Raw genomic sequence first — 20,062 nt, 5'->3', positions numbered from 1 at the left:
ATTTTTTGTTTATGCGTTTGTAATTTCATTTAACAACATGTTCAACCAGAGTTACCATAGAAATATAAGTAAAAAATGCTGAACATTATATAAACTTGTACAACTTCAACTATGTGTATTTCGTTTTAACGTTAAAAATAATTCAGCATACTTTTAATAATCCATAACTAAGTAACGTATTTACAATTAAAATCTTTTGTAAAAAATTAATTCTCACTCTTAACAAATATATCTTACAAGGTATTGATTCCGCCGGTCAAATGGACCACCCTGTTTTTGTATTTTTTAGAGATATCTTTTTCAATCTGAAATAAAAATAAAGAATTACGTTGTATGAATTAACCGCGAATTTAGACTTAAGAAGTGTACATTTACCTCTTTTTGTAATTCTTTTGTTCTTTCAATAACCAACTTAAGAATTGGTTTCAACGACGCAACCTGTTGTCTCGTTACTTCTTGTTTCTCTCGCATCGTTTGCTGTAACGACTCCATCTTTTTAATAAGCTTTCGTTTCTGCTTCAAACTTGCCGATAAAGCGTCGACATATCTGTAATATAAAAAAAAATAAGAATAACTATAACTGTTATAATTTTCATACGAATACAATATAATTATATGTTCACCTTGAGGAATGTTTGATATTGTGCAAGTGTTGTACCTTGCTATCAAGTATTTCAGATATAATTATTTGGACATTGTCCAACATATTTTGAATGCTATCTACTGTAGCGAGTTGAAGAGCAGGCGACTCTTGCATGTTAGTCATATTCAAGACACTTTTATTATTTTCACTTTTAAATTCATATAATCTTATTTTCAAAAATGCTTCTAGCTGAAAGATTGAAAAAATATTATAATTACAATGCATTTGTTTTGTCACGTAAAATTACGTTATAAAAGTAATACTGTACTTCAAAAAGTTGATTAATGAAATCATTCCTAGCATCAGGATTGTCTAGAATTGTTAGAGCTTGAAATCCAGTTGCATTACCTCCATCATTTCCTGCAGCTTCGACTTCTATACCAGATTCTTCTAGAGAAATGTCAAAATCTATTACTTCCTCATTAGAAAGAGTTGATTCATCTTCTACTACAATTCCACCCCAATCTATTTCTCCACCAACATCTAATTCAATATTGCCAAAGTCAATTTTACTATCTAAATCCAATTTCCCAAAGTCTATTTCATTTGTTGCCATATCCCCAAAGTATATCTGAAAATGGAGAAAATGAAGATATTAAAATTATCAATGCAAAATATAAATAAAAACTTTAAGAGAAAAGATATTTACTGTATCATTTTCTTTTTCATCATCATCATTATCTATATTGAAATCAAAACTAGGTTCAGTCACAGATAATGGTGCCTCCCCAAAAGTCCATTCGTATGTTGTTGTATTTCCTTTATCTAAAATTAAAAATAAAAATGTTCATACTTCATTTTGGAAATAAAATATAGACGTTTCTGTATTGTTTGAAATTATTTTACCCATAATATATTTAACCATAGGAACACAACCTCCACTATGTTGATTTCCCAAAGTAAATTCTACAAAAGCAGTGTAAAATTCAACTACATTATTCAATGTTTTAACTTTCTTTGCAACTTTTTCATAAATCTGTGGCAATTCAACAATCCTTTCAATCAATTCTTTCTTTATTTTAGTTCCAGCAATTCCCAAATGTTTACAAAGATTATTAAAGTCAGATCTTCCAAGGGTTTCTGATTTTTTGTATTCTGCTTCCTTTTTTTCAAATTCCTAAAGTTATTAAAAAATATACTGTAGATATACAGATAAAATAAATACATATAATGAAACTAAATGAAAAATTGATTAATTACAGTTACGGTCTGCTCCAATTTTTGAATTTGTTTTTTGAAACCAGGAACTTCATAATTGATATTTCTAATGAGCATCTGAGCAGCTTCTGCAAGGTAAACATTGTCTTTCTCATAGAGACGAACAATTTCTTGCCAATCTTTCATTCTCTGTGACCCATATCGTCCAAATAAATTTTTTGTGTCTGCTTCAGTTTCTTTCAATATTTCTACAATTTTCTTGCAGTGAAAATAATTTATATCTATAACAAATCAAAGAACATAATAGTCGAATAGTAAAAACAAATTTAATTGCAAAAAAAAATGTATTACGTGTGCCACACAACAGTTTTGCTATTTCTTGATGTGCAGGCATATCCTGAATAGCATTGTTAATTTTCTCTCTAATTTTCAGAATATGCGTAGACCAATCTTTGTTACAATGCCTCCTACTAATAAACCACTCAAGTAGCTTTCCTGAATTAATATCTATTGGAATATCTTGCTCCTAATAGAAATAAATACAAACATATAAAAAACATAAAACATTATTCTATTGAAATATACTATTTAAGCAATAAAAGGAAAATGATTTAAAACAATATTGTATTAATTCAAACATACACTCTTTTTTTTAAGGATTTATACAGTGTACAAAATATTGTTAAAAAAAAAAAACAAAGATTGAAATGTTTCAGATTGTCATTGAAACCAAGAATTTTCAGAAAAGAAATTCGATGTGAATCAGTTTTTAATTTACCTCCATATTTTTTGAATATTTTTAAAATTGATAACTCAATTATTTTCTCACAAACACTCAATAAATAATTACAGCTGGGAAAAGCGCAGTTTGACACGCTTATTGTTTTGATGTGATCACAGCTGTTCAGATGTGACAATTCGGCGTCGGTAACGGGCAATTCTAGTGTATTCTACAGTCTCCATGAATCTAGTGAAAATGGTGGCAAGTGAATTCCCAGCATTTCAACGCGGCACTATTCAAACAAGGCAACGCGTGAATGCGTGCTGCTTGTGAAGATTTGACATTGAATCGCCCAATCTGAACGAACTCTTAGAGAATTAAGGTTATGTTTACTGTAGTTCAAATCTTAAATAGAGAATATAGAAATACTTATGCATTCATACATACAAAAACACACACACCACGCACGCATGTACACACATAAACACATTACTAAATTCTTAACTTAAAAGTCCTGAAACGAAACAGCATGAAAAAAAAATGAAAGGAAAAAAATGACACGTACTTCCGCCGGTACAGCTGTACAATCGTTCTACAATTTACAGTAAAGTAGGGATACAGAGAAACAAACATATTTATTCCAACAACAAATTTTATTTCACGGATTTTATGAATAATAACGTGTTAATTGATAAAAATATATTGAAAAAACAAAGATGTTTCGATTTTAATGTGTATGGCAGGCTTTTTATCCAAAAATTTATATTATACATGTACTATATCTAGCACTTTACACCTTATGAAAAAACACAATCTCTCAGACATTCTGTCATTTATATCACTTCAAATATTACAAAACAGACTACTATTATTAGCAAACCTGTGAGATAATTTTTATGTTTTGCAATGAAAAAAAATATACAACTGTATTCAAACTCTGTATACAACTTTCACATTTCACAAATAAAGGTCCTTAGTTCCTCCATTCAGCAGAATCCAAAAACTTTAAGTTTGGATATTGCCAAAAAATAGAATATGCTTCAAAGCTGACTTATCATCCAAAATGTTCTCTAACTCATTGATCTAATCTAATATGTTGATTTTCTATCAGTGAAGAAGTTCTTCAAGATCAGAACTTGACCAAAACTTGTAATAACAATGGCAAGAGTTTCAAGGATTGACCACCACAGCACACGTTCATTTAGATCTTCTGCTCTCTTACGACCCTGAGCTTCTCTCAGACGATGATGTGTTTGATAATCAAGGATACTGTTAAGATTTTTATGAATTTCTTGAGCAGAAGATTCCATCTAAAATGTATTGTAGAAAATTAATAAAGCAATACTTCAATATGATACAACAATATAATACATTTCAACAAACTTAATATTGAATAATAAGTGTATCTTACTTGTGTCATTACAGTAACATGTTCACCAAGACCAGGCAGAGGTAGTTCATCTCCAACTTGGAAATCCATATAAACTAGCTTATGTGAGAAAGTAGAGAATTCATTGCTAAAACAAGCTTTGTATACACCGCTTACTGTTGGTGTAAATGTATGGGAATCAAACTGTGTTTTTATCTGCTTGTAAATTATTTCATTTGTTGGAGATTCCAAAGTAACGTCCACGTCGTATTGTCCTCCAGTTACCACCTATAAAATAAACATTACACATTTTAAAAGGATGCATATAAACAATAAATCACATAGACAAGCTACATTATATACCAAACAGTAAATTGTAAAATGACAAAGATAAAAGAAACGAATTATGAGGTAATTATTAAACGTAAAAACCAACCTGGAACTCGAGTGTAGACGTGACATTTTTTTCAATTGGCTGGTAAAAGCACTCTTTGGCATTGTCGGGTAGCTCGAAGGTTAGCTCGACACCACCCGCATGAAAGAACAGCCCGAGCACCGAAAGTACGAATAAAAGTGGCGAGCAATAACCCATTTTTTTCCCTCAGCAACAATCTTCACGATCAAATAATCGACATTAAATGTACAATTCGAATAGCAACGTGCTAGCAGCGATAGAAATTATGCTAGTAATAGCCGCCGTGTAAAAAGCTCTAATTGCTATAGCCGACACGCACACACGATACTTGTGACTGACGGGGAAAGAGATGACATTGAATACGTGTCGCCACCGTCGTCACTGGCAGGAAAAACCGTCTGCTTGGCGCACGACTTGCGCTCAATTTTTAGTTTTACAACTTGAAAATCTGTACATCTATCTAAACTAATTTACATTAATAAATAATAAATATTTTGTATAAAAAGATTTGTTTTATTTGTTATATGGAGTTTGTTTCTTGAAACATGGCAATATCGGTACAAGAAAAATAATGTTCTTTGCGTAAGTGGATTACGTATACGGTATCGCTATCGTTGCCTCTATTAGCATTTCTTATCTCTAATGTGCCGTGGAAAAGTGGTGGTATGTGCACATTCCAGTGTAAAAACGTACGTATTATCATTTGGGAATCCATTACCTTACCTGGAAAATATTGAGAAAGTATACACTAACGTCGGTAGATGTCTATAGTGCGGTGAATTTGGAATTTACGCTAAAATCGCTCTTATTATTGATTTTGCCAACGAATAGAATCACGTAAATCCATAGTTATTGCTAGTTCTATTTCAAGGACTAATTTCATTTTATAGTTTGTAGAGTGGTTCACTTGTAGGTAGTGTATAAAAAAATGTTTAAGCTCTTTTTATTATGGTCGAACCTTAAAAATTTCAAAAATATTTTTAAGTTAACTATACAAAAATACAAAAATTCTTTCTTTTACTATAAAAAAATCATAGTTATTTTTATTTGCAAGTTAATATGAAAATCTTTAAGACTATTATGTGGAACATCACAAGGTATCAGTCATTTTCAATAACATTTTCAATAACATTTTCAAGAACATTTTCAATAACATTTTCAAGAACATTTTCAATAACATTTTCAACACCAAAGAAGTAATTATTTATAAAGCTTACGATGTAAGCAATTTACAGCGAAACATACGAAGGTTTACGTGATAGACTATATGAACGTAGTTTTGAATAAAATATATGAAAGGCATTGGTGTTAATGTAATAATAAAAATCTTTTATTTGTGAGGCATTCGCATCAACGTTCATTATGTACATATATACAGAGGAAACAAAGTTATTTCTGATATATATTTTTGCGCATATAGGAGATGATATATTAAGCACCGACGAGACATCCAATGTTTTCGATGTTGAAGAAATCTTGCTGAAATTTCATAAAATAATTATTCGTTAAAGGGATATTTAGCTTATGAAAATATTTGTAGAAGTATACTCACAGCGCACTTAATGACTTTGGCAGGATTGTACCAGTGCTTCTTGCACTTAGAGACGGCTTGCTTCAGGCAGACCTCGGTGATGTTTTTGAAAAATTTCTTCAAAATCTTTTCCACTTTTCTGCCCTGTAATAACGACGGTAATTACACGACTATTTATTCTAATGCCGGCCGCATTTTTTACGATTGCCGAATCGTTATTATCAAAATCTATAAAAAACTGTAAGGTGTTGAAACGCAAAACCTGTATATACCGATGAGTATTGATGATTCGAACTGTATTATATAAAATGACATAGTAGTACTTACAAATTTGCTCCTTTCGACAATTTCAAGGGAAGATTCGAACTCGATTTCGTCGCTTTGAGCAGATGCGCTCGCAAGAGCAACCACCAGCAGAATAGCGGAGAAGATGAAGAAGTTACGGGAAAACATGATGCTGTGGAGCTATTGTTACTCGTTGATGACACTTGACTAAAGTTGAATTATGACTTTCGCCGGTCGGCGTATCGTTTATATGTACGCTGCATCGTTACGATCAAATTGATCTGATTGTATCGATTAGCGCGTGATATAGTATACTTTTCCTTGTGGTACTTACCCGGTTTCATTCGCAATTTGCTATTCAATTGAAATTTGGGAAATACAAGAATATAAAAGATTTAGATCGATGTCTACACTATTGATTCGTATACCATTAATGAATGTTCGCAAATCAATAAGGAGATCAAGAACAATTACAAGCAGTACAATTGATTTTTAGTCGGTAAAGGTCACAGTGTCAATATTGACTTTACCGTCTTGTCGTCAGAGGACTGTTATTTTCTCAACAATAAGAGAGCTTCAATCAGCACATACGGCATTATACCGACTTAGCCGTTTGAGGTCTTTGACGGAGATAAATTAGAAGATGCGTATTATTTAAACATTTCAGATTATTGTAACATACCTTAAACCCAGGCAGTAAAGTTCAATATCGCTAAATAATGAGATTTGCAAAAATAAGTGCACACGGCTGAAAAATTCAAGACTCAATGTTTTTTTCTATATGTAGCTCGGCCGACACCCCAGCTAGACCGTTCAGGCCTGTGAAGATGGAATTAAGCGACGCAGACGCGAGCTTTGATGAGTAGACGATAATGTAAGAGAATAAGAACGACTCATTGTTTATAATTAGGGCATTGCCACCGTCGGAAAGCCGAAAGGCCGTGAAAATTATGCGAATCCAGATTTCGAAGATGGACGAGACGCGATGATTGCAGCTCAAGATGACGTTATGAACCATTCCATGGATTCCGATCTGTGATCCGAGTGAACTGATGTGCAAATAAGATCGACGATTTGTTCGGAAATACGACAGAAATGAAATCCGAGCGGAATCGGTACTTCCTATTCGCGGATGAACGGCAGTATTCAGGCGAGTAATTAGAGACGATTGTGTATATTTCTTGAGATTTCTTTTCTGTGCGCTCATAACGTTGGCACGGTATCGCGCTGTTAAATCACGGGCATCGGCAAGTACGAGCGAGAGAGCAAAGGGAGAGCTGGTCGAGGAAGCAAAGCGGTGCCGAAGAGCGCGGAATGAAAGAGGCGACGGGCGCGGGCAGAGCGCGCCCGAGGAGCGGGGAGCGCGTCCCCGGCGTTCGGCCTGAGAAAGTCTGCAGCGAGACCGGGCCGTCGCGCGCTTCGCGGAAGCCGATTCAATTCGGCATCTCGCGGGCACCCGTAAAGCTCTAAAAAGGTTATTCAATGCACGTCCCGCTCGCTTCGCGCCGCGCGCGATCTCGGCGCGCTCCTTCGCTCGCTAGTCGCTACGCCGATCCGCGCGCAATTGGTGTAGAGAGCGCACGGCCGCCGGGTGCCGTCGCGAGGTAAGGGAAGAGGATGCATCCGTCGACGCCCGCGGATCCTACCCGTCACCGAAGTCCCGCGATTGAATTTCAAAGGCCGCGATCGTTAGAATTTCCTCTCTCTCTCTCTCTCTCTCTCTCCCTCTCTTTGCTCGATCTAACGAAGAGTCTCCATTGGAAAACGCTCGGTTTCGCCTCGATCGCGAGCGAACGGTGCGTGTCGGCCGTCCGCAGCAATTTAAATCACACTCGAGAAATCAGACACTAAAGGCATCCCAAAGCCCAAAAAACTTCATCGAAATCGGCGGTTTTGCAAAAACCTCCCGCAGCGAAACTTCAAACTCGCTCGAAATTTGAATACGCGCACGCATTTGAGAAGGCGGGGGGAGAGAAGTTCGAAACGAAATATAAAAGAAATGTGCCGGTAGGCGAAAAAACAAGAGAATCCGGTGTCGCGGCGTGGCGCAGAAAGAAGGGCCGCTCTCGCGCGCAGCCAGGGGGATCGTCGAGCGCTCGTGTTTCGCTTTTCGGCTTTCCGAGAATCGCGCGGATCCTCTTTTTATTCCTCGGGGGAGGAGTGTTCATCCCCTCGGAGCGCCGCGCGGAACAATGCGTCGCGGAATTCGGGATAATTTAAATGGATCGCGCGTTTGCGCGCCTCGCTCCGGTTCCCCTCCCCCTCGGTTCGGACAGATACACCGTGGCTCGTCTTTATCGGCTAGGCGCAGTGGCTGCGATCGAGCCTCGACGGTCGATCGAGCCGCTCGTCGCGTCCGATTCCATTTCGGAGATCGGCAACTTCGCGGACCGACAATTCCACGCTGTGCGACAAATGTTAAATATACGGCTTGGATAACGGTCCGCGAACTATTACTTCAAGCCTCGGCTCACTCGGCAATATTTGCACTGTTCCGTTAAGCGATGCAACGTAATAACAAACAAAATCCGTCTTCGCGCTTTCGCTAAATCTTCGTAGTTTATTGAAGCCGTCAACACGGCATCATCTCAGCTCATTCCAAATTGCAAACTTCTTTACAACCGCAAACTTCTTTTGCCGCAATTCTATTCAATGAAATTGCTCTTTCGTCCTTCATCTCTCAATTTATGATAATCATATCGAACCAAACGGAATCCAACTCATCCGCCCACCGTGTTATTATGACCTATAGTCAAATCATATATATTCAACGACGACCATTTCTTTTTTTAATCCGAGCTCGAAGCTCACCAACGAAGGAAAGAGAAAAACAAGAAGAAGCGTCAAAAAAAACAACAAGCTCCGAGGAATGAATCAGTCGGCGGCGCCTCGGCGGTAATAAAGACGCGCACCTCGTACACCGAAATGGTCACGCTGTCGTGACACAGCCACGCGAGTGCAGCTCGCACTGGTGCAACATTTCTTTGCCGATGAAAACCCCAGATAAAGGTCTGAGTTATAGCCGCTACGCAGATCTCGGTACGTTTCGTTTTCTCTCTCTCTCTCTCTCTCTCTCTATCGCGCAACACACTCGCCGCAACATTATACTCGTACCTGGGGGAAGAGGGAATCGTTGCATTTTTTTACCTCGATTCAATTGCGGATGGATGTGCTAATGATTGGAATGTTATCTGCCTAGATGTGGCTTGTTTACGAGGGCCATTGAAGGGTGTTTTTGCACCGGCACTTGAATGAGTTGTAATTAGCAGTAACAATGCGAGAAAATGCGCGCGCGCACGTGCGACGACGCGAATTCGTAATTATCAGCCGAGCCGAGAATAACATTTCATTTCGCGCAAAAAAAAAATAAAATAAAATAAAGTGTAACATTGTTATGTGACTATCTTCGTGGAAGTACTCAAGATTAAAGAGTCGTCAAACTTGAAACGTTTGAAACGTTGTACGCATTTTTTTCTAAAGTTACGGTGACGGGCTTGTATTTGCTTGATAAACTGGAGAAGTAATATAGATAAAATACTTTCAGTGCATCTGTATTATGAGAGCAAGCGTTTATTTACAACTCTTATTATGTAAAGAGAAATTAAAGTGATTTGTTAAATTATTGTGCGTGACAGCTAAGGAACTAGGCAGCGATGAGGCACCCGACATTTTTAATGCTGAAAAAGTGTTTCTGAAATCGCATAAAAATATTTTGTTATTATCGAGGAATTTTGCCTAATTTTTGAGATACTTAGAAAATGACACTCACAGCGCATTGGATGACTTTGGCAGGGTTGTACCAGTACTTTTTGCATTTTTTAACGGCTTTTTTCAAGCAGACATCGGTTATGTTTTTAAAAAATTTCTTCAAAATCTTTTCAATCTTCTTGCTCTATAATTATCAAAGCAATTATAACTATATTGACAATGATTGGAAATATATATTGTAGAAGCTTCATTATGACTCGGACGTGCGTTAAAACTCAACCGTGTCAATGAAAATTTGCGCATTTGCATCAGTTAACGTGAAAATTTACCTTTACTATCAAAAATATGTAACAGTACTTACAATTTTGCTTTCGACAATTTCAAGCGAAGATTCGAACTCTATTTCATCGCTCTGAACATACGCGCTGGCTAGGGCAGCTACCAGTAGAACAACGGAGAAGATGAAGAAGTTACGGGAGAACATGGTTCGGTGAAACTGTTGACGACACTTGGCTAAACTTTAACTATAACTTTCGTCGGACGGTGTATCGGTTATATATACGCTAAGTCGACACTATCGAATTGATCTAATCGTATCGATTAGCACATGATACAGCGCACTTTTCCTCGTTGTACTTACCCAACTTCGTCCAAAATTCCATTCGACCCTTCGGACCCGAAGACGTAAGATAATTAATGATAATATAATAGCAACTGTAAGCAGTAATAAGCCTGCCAGAATCTCAAAAATATAACTTTCAGGAGAAAAATTTATTTATAGTGGCTAAGGGTCATAGCGTCAAAAGAGTTTTGTCATTTACTTTACCTCCTTATCGCCACAGGACTTTCCTTTCTCAACCAAACGAAGATTTTATCTGAGGTACTACTGTTGTTGCTATACTGTTAGATACTTACATCAGGATTCATCGGCGGAGAATTAAATTACATGATGCGTATTTTGACCGCCCACGAAAAAAAGTCTGATATTTACAACAGATTATGGGCCCGGGTGCCAAAGTTCAATTTTATTTAATGGAATTTGCGAAAATACGTGTAAGGCTGAAAATTTCAAGATATACAGTTTTGTTTGTGCGAATTTCCACTGATGACCTCTAAAATTTAATACTATTGTTAATTTATTAGTTTACTCTAGTGGTAAGCAATCGAAGCGAGTCAGATGGTCGAGTTCTCGAAACCAATTTTAAAATGAATAATTGAAAAAGCAGAAGAATTTAAAAGAAAGAAAATCGATCGTTCGATCTCAACGAGAATTCGGATTTCTTGACCTGCTTAAAAGAGACAAAATATGAAACTCAAAAAACCAACTAAATTCATTTTTAGTAACATTTACAGATATTTTTTATTTTTATCTCATATTATTTTGCTGCATACCTTCCAAACGCTCTGTAAGCATTCATTGTTGGAACGGCATACAATATAGTGTACAGATTAATCAACTGCTTCGATCTGAAACAAATGCTTTTTAATTTTGTAGTTCTCAAATTCAGATTCGATCGAATTGCGAATGAAACCGGGTAAGTACTACAAGGAAAAGTTTGCTGTATCAAGCGCTAATCGATGCGATCAGATCAATTCGATATTATTGACGCAGCGTATATATAAACGATACGCCGACCGTCGAAAGTCATAATTCAACTTGAGTCAAGTGTCATCAACGAGTGACAATAGCTCCACAGCATCATGTTCTCCCGTAACTTCTTCATCTTCTCCGCTATTCTGCTGGTGGTTGCTCTTGCGAGCGCGTCTGCTCAGAGCGACGAAATCGAGTTCGAATCTTCACTTGAAATTGTCGAAAGGAGCAAATTTGTAAGTACTACTATGTCATTTTGTATAATACAGTTCAAATCATCAATACTCATCGGTATATACAGGTTTTGCGTTTCAACAACTTACAGTTTTTTATAGACTTTGATAATAACGATTCGGCAATCGTAGAAAATGCGGCTAGCATTAGGGTAAATAGTCGTGTAATTACCGTCGTTATTACAGGGCAGAAAGGTGGAAAAGATTTTGAAGAAATTTTTCAAAAACATCACCGAGGTCTGCCTGAAGCAAGCCGTCTCTAAGTGCAAGAAGCACTGGTACAATCCTGCCAAAGTCATTAAGTGCGCTGTGAGTATACTTCTACAAATATTTTCATAAGCTAAATATCCCTTTAACGAATAATTATTTTATGAAATTTCAGCAAGATTTCTTCAACATCGAAAACATTGGATGTCTCGTCGGTGCTTAATATATCATCTCCTATATGCGCAAAAATATATATCAGAAATAACTTTGTTTCCTCTGTATATATGTACATAATGAACGTTGATGCGAATGCCCCACAAATAAAAGATTTTTATTATTACATTAACACCAATGCCTTTCATATAGTTTATTCAAAACTACGTTCATATAGTTTATCACGTAAACCCTCGTATGTTTCGATCGTAACCCTCGTACTTTATACTAGTTGTAAAGATTGTATGATTCTCTTGATAACTTCCAACACAAATTTCTATGATTTTATTACGAAAAATAAAGACTTCTTGTATAATTAAGATATTTGTTTAACTTATTTATGAAATTTTGAAAGTTCCCTGGTTAAAAAGCATTAAAAAAACTGTTTATTTTTTGAAACCCTGTTTACAAGTGCAGCACGTGTAACTTTAAAAGAGTTTAAAAGGAACTCAATTCTTGAATTAGAAATAGCAATAACTACGAATTTTTTTCATGATTCTGTTCACTGGTGAAATTAATAATAAGAGCGATTTTTACGTAAATTCCAAATTCACCACACTATAGACATCTAGTGTCGTCAGTGTATACCTTCTCAGTATTTTCCAGGTAAGGAATGGAATTCCCAAACGATAACACTTTTCTATACTTGAAAGTGCACATGTCACCATTTTTCCACGACGCATTCGAGATAAGAAATGCTAATAGAGGCAACGATAGCGTTACCGTATACGTAACCCACTTACGCAAAGAACATTATTCTTCTTTTATCGACATTGCCATGTTTCAAGAAACAAACTCCATATAACAAATAAAACAAATCTTTTTATACAAAATATTTATTATTTATTAATATAAAGCTGTGCGCCAAGCAGTCGGTTTTTCCTGCCAGTGACTATGGTGGCGACACGTATTCAATGTTATCTCGTTCCCCTCAATGACAAGTACCGTGTGTGCGTGTCAGGTAGCAATTAGAGCTTTTTACGTGCCGGTTAATACTAGCATAATTTCCATAATTTCCTGCTCGCATATTGCTGTTCAAATTGCGCATTTAATGTTGATTATTTGAATGTAAAAGTTGCCGAGCGAAAAGAATTGGTCATTGCTCGCCACTTTTGCTCGTACTTTCGGTACTCGGGCTGTTGCTTTCATGCGGGCGGTGTCGAGCTAACCTTTGAGCTACTTGACAATGTCAATAGGTGCTTTTATCAGCCAATGGAAGAAAATATCATGTCTACGCTTGAGTTCCAGGTTGGATTTTACGTTTAATAATTGCTTCGTGATTCGTTTCTTCGGTTGTTTTCATTTCACGACTAATTGCTCAGTATATAACGTAATTTGTCTACGTGATTCATTTGCATTATTTTAAAAATGTGTAATTTTTGCTTTTTAGGTAGTGACTGGGGGACATACGACGTAAATGTTATTTTGACATCCAACAATCGAAATTATTTACAATCAGATTAATAGTAGTACATTTCTCACTTCGCTCGAGCGTAAACGCCACACGAGACCAGAAACTTTTTCGCGAATCTGTGTCCTACCGTATTTTTCGACACGACACGTGGAAAGTCCGATTTTCAACGCACGTTTTCGCCAAACGTGTGGGAAAGACGCACTTTGCGCAGAGAAAACCATTTTATTCCCATATGTTCAGACCAACAGTAAGCAGTGTATACAAAGCTTGCTTTAGCAACAATTTATTTATACTTAATTCTCACATAATTATTTATGTAACGTATATAACGTAATGAATGCATCAAAAGTAAAAGATTTCTATTATGACGTACGCAAATGTCTTCCATATGTTTTAACTACAGCTATTTTTATGTGCTTTATCGTATATAAGTTTAGTATTGAAAACATTATTGAAAAATTTAATACTCTGTACAGTTTTACACAATAGCTTTAAATATTGTATGATTTTCACGATAATTTAGATAAAAATTGCAATGATTTTATGAAGAAGTTATTCGTTGGAAATTGATCGCGAAACAAATGAATATTCATCAACATTGGAAACCATACATAGTTTAGGCAATTCAAATCGTCTAAACACAAAACGAAATTCCAATTTGAAGTATAGAGAGCAGGACACCAAAAATAATTAATCTCCGACAAAACACCTTAGAATAAAAAAAAAGAAAAAAAAAACAGGAGAAAAAAATGGAAGAAAAAGTGTCTCCTGGCGCAGTAACAATGCTCATAACAGGCCGATAGATAAATCGTCGGATAGAGGGTCATCGCGGGGCAGAGCGAGCATATACAGCATTGGTGTCGCTCTCGAGATTTTTGGGGATCGGACGCGCTCATATGCATTCGCGTATGCGCGCGCCCCCATGGGAAGAAATCCGCGTGGCTGTCCTGCCATTATTATACCTTATTGTTCGTTCGAAAGAAGATGCGAGATTTATGCCTATCGTAACGGCTTCTATTCTTATTCTTATTTTTCATTCTCTCTCTCTCTCTCTCTCTCTCTCTCGTTTGCTTGGAGGGATTCTGGTAATTATTTCGGAAAACACCGATTGAATGACTGATATATGTACGGTGCATGTATACACGCGTTGTCGCACGTAGTGGGCACACAATAAAGTGGCCGCGCGTGCGTTTCTGCGCGTGATTGGCATTTTTCAAAATACTCCGGGAGAGAGAAAGAGAAAGAGAAAGGGAATCTTTTTTGACTTGGTCGTCTGCATCACGTACTTCCGAATATTTCTGCTTGGCATCTATTCGTGATTCCCATAGTTCATGGCTACGATCATCGTGAAATGGGATTTAAATTTCGTCCCTAAATTAAAAATGGCATCGCTCACTTTGAATTGATCCTCGTCCGATATAACTTAATCAAAGTCCCGCGCTGCAAGCTTCATTAACTTTTTGCAATACAATTGTAACAATCGAACATCATAATCGACGATCAAATGAACATGGAAGCTCTCGTTCGATGGGAAAAAGCTGCATGCCCTGTCAATTATATGATAATGAGCTTGCAATTCCGTCTGGTGCCGTGGCCGGGTTCGCCGCCAAAGCTCCTCTCGGGGAGTCGTTGAAAAAATGAGGTTTTGATTAGCGATGTACGACGCATTCCCGATGCCCGAACAGATCGGCATGCGTCGCGCGCCTCTTAATCGTATGTGCAAAAGTGTGCCTCTTGCAGTCTCCTCGGAGCTATGCGCCCGATGTTTCTTTTCCTCCTCTTTCCTGTCTCCCTCTCTCTCTCTCTCTCTCTATCCTCTCGGTCCTCCTTCTACGAACGCGCAGCCCAAATGATCGCGCGGACGTTTACTGCCTACGAAGCTCCCTCGAATCGGATACTCGCAGGTTTTATTTATCCTCCTCCTCCTCCTCCTCCTCCTCCTTCTTTTTACGCGATTTCAGGTATATATTTTATTTGGTCATCGAAACTTTGTATCGGGAATGTCGCGCGGTAGCTTGTATATATACGGACGGGCGCGACCAGACGTTCGCACGCTAACTCTTGAAGAATCTTCCTTTTCTTTTTTCCTACTCTCGTTCTCCGTTTTGACGACTGCGACGCGCGCATCGTTTCTACCAAAGCAGTTAAATCAACTGGATATTTAGTAATGTCACCATCGGCTGAGGTTTGCGCTATACTTTGCTCTAGATTAGCTCGAGCAAGCATTGAATATCGATGCGCGTGCAGGCGCTAATAATTATTTTTTCATCGATACGCACAATGATTTTTTTGTAGAAACATCGACTAATTAAGCTTTGAGTAGTCAGTTTCTTGTGTCATTTCACGGGCCAAACGCAATTTTGCAACTGATGCCGACAAAGCATTTAATATCTGGACAGAAGTTCAGCCACAGCATTCTCTGATCGGTCAATCGTTGATACACCGATACTGTCAAGTCGATCTGATCAAGTCCATTATCGTTAATGTCTTTCCTCGTATTATATAGCACATGCTCATATTACATGGACAACTAGATAGGCATTTGCTGCTATTACGCAGCAGTTAACCCGAGCAATAGGAATAATTTAGAACTGATCGGCCAACAATATCCCAAGATTTTCCCTGGAAAAGAATCTTAAACAACCGGCGGACGAAAGAAAGAGACCTTTTCCCGTGGAGCGAGCTCTAAAATCTACAAAAGGCCTCGAGATTTTCCCTTCGAGATCGCGCTCCGGCAAACAAAGCGTGCCAAGCACTCTCGCTCTCGGCTTCCTCAGAAGTCGCTAAAAAGTAGCCTACCTGGAAATAAGACGTTTCCACAGACGGCATGTTTTGCCGTATCATGCGTATATAGACGACACAGCCTCCATCTGCCTTCGCGTCTATCGCAGCCAAAAAAAAAAAAAAATAAAAAAAAATAAATAAACAACAGCGCGAACGTGTCTCGTATATATTTAACGTCGGAGCGGGAGGGCAGGGGCAAAATTGACCTCCTCCCTTCGATTCTAATTGGAAGCGCAATACACGCGTCATAATCCAAAATGCACGAAAGACAATTAGCCGCGTAGAGAAATGTTTACGACTGAGGGCAATAATCCTTGCGCGCTCAGTGGCGCTTCCTTTGCGAACATCCTGTTTTGTCGATCCCGACAGGGTCCAGTCGGCAAGCGAACCTTGGGCCTTGCGATGGCGCGTACACAGCTGAAGGTCGCGCACTCCTACGCACGCCGACTGTTCTGTGCGCGCGCGAAATCTGCATTCAGGCAGACTTCTTCTCTCTTGTTGCTGCTTTAACCTCGACTCAGCGATGGGTTCTCGCTGCGACGGTTGCCGCGGAGCCGAAGCGAAGTTATCGTATAGACTCCGACCATTATACGGGGAAGAAGCTGCCGTCGCGATGGGACTGTTTTTCGATCAACGGCTCGTCCGACGAATTGCGCCGTTGACCGTTTCTTCGCGAAAGCTTTGGCGTTTTCGATCGCCGATGTATTCCATCGAAAGAGAATCGCGATTCGATCGCATCCGCGCGCGCAAACAATGCAATCTTGCCTCTTTCACGTGAGATTTCCGTGTCGACGACTTAGTGCACGGAACAAGCGCGTCGTTTGCACGCTGCAAGCGGACCGCGACAATGAAAACAAATAGCCTCCTCGCAGCGAGAAAGTCGTGAAGCGAGCAATTACTGTGAGAAAGTATCTGGCATATTAATCCGGCAGAATAAAAATGAGCCGAAATTTGGCGTCGGGATGACAAACGCGTCGCATACCAGACGTATGATATGCCCAATGAGAGCCGCGCGCGAGAGGGAACATTCGGCGACTGCGGAGAAGATGAACTGCCACGAGTGCTCGGGCAGACATCCGCTTGCGAACGTCTTATTAATAAACGTGTTTTGACGTTTATTGCAATTAGCCGAGTTCCCCGCTATACCCACATCTCGCCTGAAGCAGCTTTCAATGATTCAAAACGATTTCAGCCAATCTACGCGCATCGCGATTGCTATCAAGTTATGCGGTTCTCTCTATCTATCTCTTTTTCTCTCTCTCATTTAATTTCGTTTCGCCGACAATGCTTCGCGAATTTATATACTGCTCTGCTCAAATTCTTCCGACGGCGCAGAAAAAGCTGTGTGATTGCTTGAATTTTGGATGGCCAGATTAATGGAGACGATTAAATTCTTCAATTCTTTTATTTCGGATAATTGTTTTTCGGCGCGAAAGTTATGCATATAAGAGCGCGCGCGTGCAGCTTCGCAAACAGAAGCTTATTTATCGTCAACTAATTAAATCCGTGACGCGAAAATTTTCAATTATCAAATGCGTCTATGAACTTTTACACGTGCAGCGCAATGCCAATCATAGTTCGACTGAATGTCCGGCTTATGATTTTCGATTTTTCACGCGAAAATGCTTACGAGCGACGGGACGAAAGAAAAGAAAAAACTGAATTCGAATGGCGATAAGGGCTTGTGTTCGTCTAAAACGCGCCCAACGTACGGTACGCGCGGCGTTTACAGCAGCAGGCGGGTGCGGGCGCAATCACCTGTTGAGCGAACGCACATGTGCGCCACTCTCTCTCTCTCTCGGATTCGACAATTTCGTCTGCATGCGCGCAAAGTGCACGTGGCCTTGTGCGCCAGCCACGTTTGGGCTTGGTGCGCGCGTCTGCGATCACTCGATTCCCGACAGAGGCGGCGGGCATATCAAGACGCGCCCGCGCGACAGTTAATCACGGAAGCTCGGCCAAAATGAAAGGAAATCCGCGCGCGCGCGCGCGTGCTTTTCACGTGGGGTGAGCGGCGATTTGATGAACGGACGAAGATTAACGAGGGTATACCCGTTTTCAGGAAGAAGTGGACAATTTTTGTTTTCCTCCGGGGGGTTGAGAGGCCACTTCGCCAACAAACAAGAAAGAAAGAAAGGAGAGACAGTTCCTTGATCTTTAACGACTTCCTTGTCCGAACACCTTGCGGTCGCGACATGGCTAATTTTATGTTTACCATGGCGAAGTGCTGCGGGCGACGTCGCACCCGCGCGCCCCACGAGCAGGATGTAGGAAATGACGATCTCTTTTCCTTTCCTTCTCTTGCGGCCAACGTCTTCACCTGTCCTATACTCCAAATTAGACGCGTGCGCGTGTGTTTTTTTTTACGAGGAAGGGACAACGACTTTTGATGTACACTGCTGGATGGTTAAGAAGGTGGAGCTTACGGACGTGTCGATGGATTTTAATTGATTGGGGGAGCTAACGCACTTGGGCGATAAATTATACGTGGTAATAACGAGGCTGAAATACAATTCTGTAGATGGCAACAATTTTTATTATATTTTTCAAGATACAGTCTTACGAGCAGACAAAACAAATACTTACACTCGTTCCTCGCAGTAAACATGTCTGCGTCGGTGATAAACAATAAATCACCCCCAAGAAAAAGCGTTGCTCTCGTCCAAGCTTAACAATAGATCGAAAAACCAGTCGACGTAAAACGTAGTCGGTGAAAAGCTCGGAAGCTCTCCCTCTGCAGGTATGAACTGGCCCGAAAAATGATGATTGGCGTTTCGGCCTCTCTTTTTTTCCTCTCTCCTGCGCGCATAGCATCCCGCCTCAGTCAGCGCAATAGGCCAGAGTTCCGTAATAAATAAGGGCGAGCAACGGCAGCAGCCGCTCCGGCTCGACAAAAACTCCATATGGCGCGCAACCACGCGAAGGGAAGTGCGTCGTGCGCGTATACGCGAATCGTCATTTATCGCTTCGACCTTCGAGGCGCAGCGGCGTCTCGCGAACGAAGCGCACACGGCGAAAGGCTATTTATTCCTTTTTCTTCTTCTCCTTCTCGCTTATTGTTCTCGATCGCGAGTTTAAATGCCTCGTTGTATACGCTCGACAGCCGCTGCGCGGCATCGAGAATCTTCGTAAAAGGTCAGTTTTTACGCTCGACTTTTCCGTTCCAGTGTAAATTGCGGCGTATTTCGAACGCGCGACAACCGCCAAACGAATCGCCTCGTTCGAAGAAGAATTACAATGAACTCTTGTAATTTGTTATTCAGCCACTCCCTCTTTGCTTTTCAAACGCAACAAACGAACAAATTAGCCTATCAGCAGCGATCCAATCGCACATCACCATCGACTCCGCGTCAAAAGAAAATGAAACTAAGTAGCGCGTTCCACTAACTCCCTCTCCCTCTCTCGTCGTTTCCTGTTTATCGTCTCGTGCGTACTACCACACGGCTCCTTACGGCGGTGGTCGGGGTCATTTAATTCAAGAAGAGGCTACTGCTCGGCGTTCTGCAAGAGCTGTAAGGATACCTACTTCCCCTCTCGCGCGTTTTTCCGGTTACGACGCACGCGAGAGCGGAAGTCGAAGGGAGCACTCTACTTTACGTATGTTTCGCTCGCTCGCGCGCGCGCGCGCGCGCGTGTGTGTGTGATGAAAGGAAGGACCACCGGAAGATTTTTACGAGAGAGGATTAGCGCTCACGGATTCTAAGAAGGATGGCACTTTTCGGTGGTCCGCCGGCAGAACATCTCGAGGGCGTTAATTAAAGCCTGGCGCCTTTGTTTTCAGCGACAACAA

General features: G+C 39.6%; 4 protein-coding genes across 5 annotated transcripts in view; 1 reads left to right on the top strand and 3 right to left on the bottom strand.

Moving 5' to 3' along the window:
- Positions 1-172: 172 nt before the first annotated feature.
- Positions 173-20,062, bottom strand: part of LOC131662914 (CDK5 regulatory subunit-associated protein 3) — an 86,363-nt gene continuing 66,473 nt past the window's right edge. Inside the window, exons 1-9 of one of the 2 annotated variants that reach the window (XM_058932910.1) lie at positions 2,580-2,701; positions 2,153-2,327; positions 1,844-2,082; positions 1,490-1,760; positions 1,293-1,408; positions 912-1,214; positions 624-832; positions 376-547; positions 173-305 (exon numbers count right to left, since the gene is read on the bottom strand). In XM_058932910.1, coding sequence (XP_058788893.1) covers positions 234-305; positions 376-547; positions 624-832; positions 912-1,214; positions 1,293-1,408; positions 1,490-1,760; positions 1,844-2,082; positions 2,153-2,327; positions 2,580-2,585 — 1,563 coding nt within the window. In that variant the 5' untranslated portion in view covers positions 2,586-2,701 and the 3' untranslated portion in view covers positions 173-233. Of the gene's footprint in view, positions 306-375; positions 548-623; positions 833-911; positions 1,215-1,292; positions 1,409-1,489; positions 1,761-1,843; positions 2,083-2,152; positions 2,328-2,579; positions 2,702-20,062 lie in introns of those variants that run through there. The other variant, XM_058932912.1, reaches the window with a different exon arrangement.
- Positions 3,129-4,640, bottom strand: LOC131662919 (transmembrane emp24 domain-containing protein 7). The gene is made up of 3 exons (XM_058932918.1): positions 4,328-4,640; positions 3,934-4,179; positions 3,129-3,832 (listed from the first exon to the last, which is right to left on the bottom strand). Exons 1-3 carry the CDS (start codon positions 4,481-4,483, stop codon positions 3,611-3,613), a joined length of 624 nt encoding a protein of 207 aa, XP_058788901.1. The 5' UTR covers positions 4,484-4,640; the 3' UTR covers positions 3,129-3,610.
- Positions 5,738-10,314, bottom strand: LOC131662891 (uncharacterized). Its single transcript, XM_058932865.1, has 6 exons — positions 10,192-10,314; positions 9,892-10,014; positions 9,767-9,813; positions 6,165-6,294; positions 5,859-5,981; positions 5,738-5,785 (listed from the first exon to the last, which is right to left on the bottom strand). Exons 1-6 carry the CDS (start codon positions 10,312-10,314, stop codon positions 5,738-5,740), a joined length of 594 nt encoding a protein of 197 aa, XP_058788848.1.
- Positions 11,526-12,219, top strand: LOC131662921 (uncharacterized). Its single transcript, XM_058932919.1, has 3 exons — positions 11,526-11,657; positions 11,841-11,963; positions 12,037-12,219. Exons 1-3 carry the CDS (start codon positions 11,532-11,534, stop codon positions 12,082-12,084), a joined length of 297 nt encoding a protein of 98 aa, XP_058788902.1. The 5' UTR covers positions 11,526-11,531; the 3' UTR covers positions 12,085-12,219.

The sequence above is a fragment of the Phymastichus coffea genome, unplaced genomic scaffold (genome assembly GCF_024137745.1).
Source record: "Phymastichus coffea isolate CEN01 unplaced genomic scaffold, Cenicafe_Pcof_1.1 PCOF00028, whole genome shotgun sequence".
Taxonomy (NCBI): Eukaryota; Metazoa; Arthropoda; class Insecta; order Hymenoptera; family Eulophidae; genus Phymastichus; species Phymastichus coffea.
This window is presented reverse-complemented; position numbering and strand designations above follow the sequence as displayed.